This window comes from Nestor notabilis, unplaced genomic scaffold (assembly GCF_000696875.1).
Source record: "Nestor notabilis isolate BGI_N333 unplaced genomic scaffold, ASM69687v1 scaffold14089, whole genome shotgun sequence".
Classification (NCBI taxonomy): Eukaryota; Metazoa; Chordata; class Aves; order Psittaciformes; family Psittacidae; genus Nestor; species Nestor notabilis.
In genome coordinates, this window is record NW_009944177.1 from 1 (window position 1) to 7,712 (window position 7,712).

A 7,712-nucleotide genomic window follows, 5' to 3' on the forward strand; every position below is an offset into this window, starting at 1 on the left:
GGGAGCGGGGCTGGGTTCTGCCGGGCCGGGCTCTGGATCCTGAGAGTTCCGTGCGCCTTTGTACCTCCTCGGGGAAGGAGCGGAGTCTGGTCACACCCTGTGAAGCTTTGCGAGGATCCAGCACAAACGCTGGCATGTGCAGGTGTGAGCTTGTTTTAGCCTTACGAAGTTGAGATCTATTGTCACGCTTGGACGAGGGCACCTGTCCTAATAACGTGGAGCTGGAGCGATTAATCCATCCGAGAGGTAATTGTGTGCTCGGAGGGAAAGGAAGTATTTCGAAATCGTGGAAGGGTGCTTTTAAGTCTGCCTTTTAGTCCAGTCGCTCTAAGCTATGACCTGGTTTCAAAAGACTTCTGTGGATGCTCTGCCCTTACCATAGGCTCTGAGATGCTTCTGTTGTCATAGCAGTTCTGAAACCACGTATAACTCATAAATTGGATAGGGTCTAGACTGCAGACCATGAGAAACTTTTAGTTGACAGCAAGTAAAGGTGGTCTTGTTCCAGCTTGTTCTGTGGCATTGTGGGCAAGCTCCAGCAGTGCAGGCAGCAGCAACAGGTCCGGCACAGCACATGCTGCAGCACGGTGCGTTACTGGGCTCCATCAAGGGGTCTCTGAGATGATGACTATTGACACACGGCCTGTGCCAGCAAATGCAAGAAGTACTCGGTTTAAGGATGCTTTTTCCAGAATTTATTCATTCCCTAATTAAAGCTTCATTTGATGATAATGTATATCCTCTCGCAGTTCTCAATGTGTACAAGTTTCTCTAATTAAAATAGAGCCTAACTCAGGAGCCTTGCAGCAACTGCCAGCAGCTGAGGAAGTGGGGGAAAATAGCTCTTTCTAATGTGAAAATCTTTGTAAGGCAATTACAAACAAATACTTTGTATTTTGAGAGCTTCATAATACAGGAGTATTACTGATAGAAGTAAATTATGCTAAAAATATTTTAAATGAAAGCTTCCACGGAAATAATTGTATAGTGAGATGTTCCCTGTATCACTATACACATTAACTAGATCACTAGAGATACAACTGGCTTGCTGAATCAACTGCCTAGTTTTATTAAACTTTAATAATTATGCTTTGTGTTGTTAAGGAAGTCTTGCTTTTCCAAAATAAAACGAGGAATTGCATGTTGAGAGCTGCTGTTGCTCCGAAAGCAAAGGAGAACAGAATTCTGTCATTCTGCTGTTGGTGTACACTGTAAAGATGAATTGCTTTTATGTATCTTCAGTTCATCTAATACATGAGCAGCTTCACAACTACTCCGTGGAGCTGAAAATGTTACATGTAGCCATCTTAAAAATATATATGTGTTTGTTTATATAGCCAGTGTCTTGAAGTAATGGATAGGTCTTGGCACCTCTTGCATAGGTCAGCTGACAGGTTTAATAAGGAAAGGGCATTCAAATCAAGTGTGTTAGAGTGTCGGGGGAAAAAAAGACCACAAGAGCTTATTAAAATTCTTCAAGCCTGCCAGAAGAGAACAAAGCAATTAGTAGAAGCATTTAAATGTACTGGGTAGGGTTCTGAATTTAGCTACTCTGGGTGAATTGACAGACTTCTGGTCTACTAGAGGGGAGGAGGAGGAGAGGCAGATTTAGATTGCCTAGAAAACAAAGGGGGGAGGGGTCAGAACTGTTTAAAAGAACAAAACACCACCTCCCCTTTTCCCTCTCCTCCCAAAGGAAGAAAGAGCTAACTTATCTGGCTACAAGACACAAAAATATTTATGTAACCTGGCATAATACCAATATAAACTAAAATGACTGTAAAGTGTATGTTGAGTTTCCTGGTACTCTGTTGAGGCTGCTCACACTGGCTTCTCAAGATCAGCAGCTGGTTTCCTGTGGGAGGATTCGTGGGTTAGATCTGATTTTCTTGTTTGGTGTGGGAGAGCTGCATCTCTCACTCTGACCAAGAACAGAGTGAGGTGGGAGTACAACGTCAGCCAGCAATGCTCCAGGGGTCATGCAGCAAGAAAGTAGCTTTGTGGTCTCCCTGGTTTTTGGGTGAAGGAGTACAGAACCCTCTCTTCTTTGCTCTCTTAAGCTGTAAAACTTCGTTGCTGACAGAGAAGGGCAGCCCTTACGCTGACTTCAGAGTGCCTTGTAAGTGCATCTCAGGTGATGCCTCTGACTTACTCGTTGCAGAAGTAGGGTTTTCTTAGTATGTGTACTGAGCTCAACATGGGAGGGCAATTATTAAATTTGTTAGCTGAATAATCAAGATCTTTAGCCCTAAAATGGGATTTCTCTAGGTTTTCTTTCTGCAATGAATCTTAAATCCAGTTGCAGGAAGAAGTGATTTGATTGTTATGACTGGTTGTTTTTCTTCAACAAAAAAAATCTGAATGTAGTAATTCTGTTATTCCTTCATATGCTTGTAGGAATGTGTTAAGAAAACAAGCATGGTAATTGGAGTGAATCTGTAGTGTAAGAAATGACATCTGCATGAACTATGTTTCCTTTCAATCTCTTTGATAGTATACTTAGAACTCAAGAAAGACCAGATGCATTTAAAATAGCTGAAAAGAATGGGTGAAGTCAGAAATTAATAATATGAGGGATATTAGCAGAGCTGCTTTTTTAACTGGAGCTGCCTCCCAAACTCCTCTGGGTTTTGTGGGGTTTTTTGGTAGGTTGGTTGGTTAGGGTTTTTTTGTTCCCTTTTCTCTTTTTTCCATCTTCTAAATTTAAATGCTTGAACTGCCTCATGGTTTCTGGACCATTGTGAATGATTGAAATACATACTTTGCTTATGCAGTGTCTTTTTTAATAGCGGTTTCGGATCTTCTAAGATACGTAGAAAGCAGATAGTATAGTGGATCTGTAGCCTGTTGGACACAAAACTATAAATAAACCTTGTGCACAGATATGAATCTTACCCGTGCAGTGGACCAGACAGTTGTCTTGTCTACTGAAATTCTAGTTACTCCCTCAAACTAAAGAGGTTCCTTAAATGCACACTTGCACTAAGGATTAAAATAGTGAAATGGGCCAGTAAAGACAGTCTCTGAGGCTGGTTCTGTCTTTATAAACTACTCCCAGACTGAAAGAGGAACTTTTTATTCCTTCCTCACAGAGACAATAGAACTGCATTCTGCATCCTGAGATCTGAAATGCTGACAAAGCTCATTTTCTGACAGGGCAGCCAAATATTTCTGCTTTTGGAAAATTGAATCTTGGGGTTAAACTGGAGTAGATCTTGTCTCTTAGAGGAACTTCTCTTTATGCAGGCACATGTCTACCTGAAGAGGCTTGCTTCTGTCACAGACTTATAGAGGGGATGTGTTGTATTAATTCACTGACATTTGAATGGGATAAAGATCTTGCAATGTAGAACTGATTTCTTTGTGTAAAAGTAAAGGTTAGTTTAGGGCCCAGATCAAGCATTCAGATTATAAGAGGTATAATTTGGCTACTACTTTTGCACAGCTGCTAAGATTGTGGGTAATGGGTCATGTAGACATAACTGTAAAGATTATTTTTGATACTGAGGTATTCAGTGCTTTCCCAGGCTTTTTATGTTAATTTTCCAATTAATTCCACTGATTCTACTCTCAGGTAGTGGTTCAGTTCCTTTTTAGGGCAGGACCTGAAGTCTGTTGAACCAGGAGTATGTATTAATTGTGGACTTAGTACTTGAGGACAAGCATGACTATTTTCAAGAAGTCAGTTTGTTTCTGTTGTAACCTCCAATGTCTGTGTTTGTTGAATATAGCTCAAGAGACTTTGCAGAGCTTTGGTTGTAATGGATTTGCATCTTGACAACAAAAAATATTGCTCTTTGGCATCCCACCTTTCCATTCTGAACTCTACAGCAGTTAATATGACAACTGAGCAAGGCTGAGCATAGCTACTAAAATACTAAAAAATTTTATTAGCTATGAAATGGCTGCTTTTATTTAAAAGTTGATGGGTTTGACTTGTAGCACAGATGCACAGTTGGTTTCTGCAGTTTAGCAGAAAGTGATTCTGTAATGGGTATGTCTTCCCTTAATCCAATCCTTCTGAACATCACAGGTAGCTCAGTCACTGCTTCTGGTGGCACTGTGATGACTATTCCAAGTCACTGTAGACAACATAATGATCAAGTTGACTGACTAGGAGGCTGGCAGTGTTTGTGCTGAACTTGAGTATATTTTATTAGAACAGCTGCTGAAAAGTGGATACTTCATGGATGTGGCCCAATTACCTGAAGTAAATTCAAATTAGAATAGTTATTCGTAACTACAAGTGAGAATGGGGACACGAAATATGTTAACTGCTGGAAATTCCAAGGAAACTTTTGTCACTTGCTTCTCTCATTCTGTATCATAGGGTATTGAAGCCCCCAGGAGGAGGGTCTAGTAACCTCTTCGGGAGTACAGAGGAAGTTTCTTCTTCAAGCAGGCCACACCGAATGGCATCCAATATCTTTGGAGCATCAGAACAGCCTCAAAACATTCCAAAAAGAACAAACCCTCCAGGTAAGAGCTGCTACCTCTGTCAGCACAGTTGGGCTCTGAATGGCATCTCAGAACTGGTTTCATATTCCTAAAATGGAACGCTGATCTTGTGCCTTTTTATGTTGAATTTTTACAAATTCAGCGAGCTTGAACAATGAATCTATTCAGACTCCTGAAAATATGACTGTTTTGGTCATCTGCAAGTTCATAGACTTCTTAGCACATCATTCAAGTCTGATTCTTTCAGAGTAGAGGTCTAGGAACTGATGAAAGGAAGCTGTTGCTATTCTAGAGCTGTGTCATCAGTTAGCTGCAGTGAGTACAGCTGCGAATCAGATCTGCTAGTGAATTCTTGTAACAAGAGATTTCAACTAGTATCTTCAGGCAAGCAGAAGTAAGTCTCCAGGCTGTAGGGTTCTAGAGGTCTTACATTCTTTTATGTTTTCTTAATATAATGTGGTAAAACTAAGTTATTGAGGAAAAAATAATCTAACAACTGCCTTGCAGGAGGAAAAGAAAGCGGTATTTTTGAGGATTCTAGTTCTGCTCAGCCTCGTCCGCGCATGAATCCACCTGGTGGGAAGACAAGCGATATCTTTGGGTCTCCTGTGTCTACCAGTGTTGTGCGAGCACACCCAAACAAGCCCAAGGTACTTGCGCTGCTTCTTTTGCTGTCAAACCAAGGAGCTCGTCCCACAGCTCTGTCACAGTGCAGTGCCTGTATTCAATTTAAGCTGACAGACCTGGACTATACGTAGGGCAACGTCAAGTTAGGGAGTTATTCCTGAAGTCTCTTAGATAGCTTGTTTTTGATACATCAGATCTCGGCATGCTCTGCAGTTTGCAGTAGAACTATTCATTAGACTGTGGATGTGTTCACACCAGTGAGCTGCAGTCATAAATCTTCACATGGATTTAAAGATGACGTGTAATAGTTGGAAAGACTTGTAGTTATGACCAAATCTGGTTTCTAGAAAAGGAGGATACATTGCCAGTACTTACCAATTACTTTATTTAAGTGCTGTATATTCAGATTTACAACCTGCTGCCTTACTCTAAGTAGATACTATTAAGTGAGTAGCTACTATGTTGGCAGTGGTTTTGACATGTCAGCATGGAAACTGAACATCCAGTGAAACACAGCTCACGGTGCTGAACAATTAGTAGCAGCCTCACTTTTCCTGGAGCCTTGAGAAGAAAAGATGTACACTTTGGAGTGGATTTGGGTCATAAGAAAATGGGGGGGGAAAGACTAAAGGACTGGGAAGTGGGTTTTTTCAGAAGAAGTGCTGGTGGTGTGGAAGGGGCTTTGCTTTGTTGTTCTGTATCTCTGCTTTGGGCTGGTCTCTGGGGTTTTTTTAGTCGCTTTTTAAAAACAGTGACATTTATTCCTGTGAATTCCTGACTAAATGGAAGACACCACTTTGGAAATTCCTATGTCTTTAATTAGAGCATGGGAATTGTAGGAAATTCTGGGATGGAAAGGAGACAGCATATTTCATGGGTGGGAAAACATGAAAGCTTTTCTGAAGCATTGCTTGGTATTTCCAACAGTCAGTTGGGATTGTTGGGGACATGACCTGGCTGTTGGGTGCTGTGGACACTTGCTGAAGACCATAACTGCTGCGTATATATTGGGTGCCTGAGGGCTGCTGTGCTGTAGTTGTGAACTCCAGCTTTTCCTGGGCGGCAGTGGGTGCTTGACACAAATAGTAATTCCAGACCTTTGGACTGAACTGTTTTATCAGAGACAAAGCTTTAAACTCCTGATGAACTAATGTAGTGTCTTCATCTGGGTTTCAGTGAATTGTGTAGGATGTGCACCTTGGCAGGAGTTATCGTCTACCACTGCTTTTGGGGTTATGTAGCAGTGGAGGGGATGAAGGGCAGCACACAGTGCCTGCAGCTGCTGGCTTTTACCTTGCTGAAGGTATAAACTTAGATCAAAAACAAAGCAAAACCTTATGAAGGATTTTGTGGCAGACACTGTTTGAAACAATAATATTCTCAGATAGTTTTTGATTTCTTTGCAGGATCACATTGTCTTGAAAGAAGATGAAACACCAAAGAACCTTGAAGGTCAGTAAGAGAAATTACTTTCTCTTGGAGAAGTTAAGCTCTGAGGAATAGTTTCTTATGCTTCCTCTTAAAAACATGAGACCAAGGCTGGTGTTTAGGTTAAGCTTGCTTTTTGATAGAAATTTAATCACTTGTCTCAGGGAAATGGTTCTCCTCAATTGAGGAGAACATACTTTGCTCGATGCCATGTGTGTATATAGATATACATGGAATCTGTAGATATAGAAAAACATCCTGTCAGATTGCTTCCTTCTCCCTTGCTATCTCCTTCAAGTGTGCATTCTTGGCTGCCTGTAGTTGTAAAGAACAAATAGCTTACTGAAAAAATGTTACTGCTTAGCTGGTGGTTGTTAAAGAATGATGGGAACGCTGCTTTCAAGCTCAGCATGAAAGGATCGATTGGCGCTTTGCATCTCTTAATTGTGTGAAACTGCCAAAACAGTTCTGTAGGTGCACTGCTCAGCTGATGTATCTTTGCTAGAAAGATGGCTGAAGGAAGAGAGGAATTGTTGTAAAAAGTTAAATTCTTCCTCAGCATCTGTTTCCTTCAAGAAAGATGAACAGATGTAGAAACATTGGTGTGCTATGCATGGGAGACATGGGTAATAGCGCAGCCTGCCAGAGAGGAGTACACATTGTGCACTGCACAATAGCAACAGCCAATTGATCTAATCCCTTTTCTTTTTATTCAGCTACAGAAAATATCAAACCACAGCTGGAACACGGAGGTGAGAAAAAAGATGTGGGCAAAGAGGAGCGACGCTTGGAGCCAGAGCCCAAGATAGACAATCACGAGCCCCGGTTAGGGCCGAGGCCGCGCTCACACAATAAGGTCCTCAATCCGCCGGGGGGGAAGTCCAGTATCGCGTTCTATTAATCATCTGTTCCCTGTCACTAACAGAGGCTGCACAGAAATGCTTGTCTGTGGTTGCAAGGTCAGTTTATGGGCTGTTGTTTGTGGATAGGTCATTAGGCAGATGATTGAGGTTCATGCTGAAGTGTGTAAGGGCGTTAACCTGATGATTTGGGAGGGAGGGTTGGGGAGGGAAAGGGTGCCCGGTGGGAGATGTGAGCATTGGCCTGCCTGGGTGGGTAGGGGGGGGACATTAGTGTAACTTTGTGGAAGATCAGTGCTACTTGTGTTGAGTTCATCAGACTGAGGTTCTCGGCTAACA

The 7,712-nt window shown here is 41.9% G+C and overlaps 1 protein-coding gene across 1 annotated transcript; it reads left to right on the top strand.

The window, feature by feature from the left end:
* Positions 1 to 4,334: 4,334 nt before the first annotated feature.
* HN1L (hematological and neurological expressed 1-like) lies at positions 4,335 to 7,422 on the top strand. Its single transcript, XM_010022315.1, has 4 exons — positions 4,335 to 4,479; positions 4,966 to 5,108; positions 6,492 to 6,537; positions 7,230 to 7,422. The coding sequence occupies exons 1-4, from the start codon at positions 4,413 to 4,415 to the stop codon at positions 7,412 to 7,414; spliced, it is 441 nt and encodes a 146-aa protein (XP_010020617.1). The 5' UTR covers positions 4,335 to 4,412; the 3' UTR covers positions 7,415 to 7,422.
* The last annotated feature ends 290 nt before the right edge of the window (positions 7,423 to 7,712 follow it).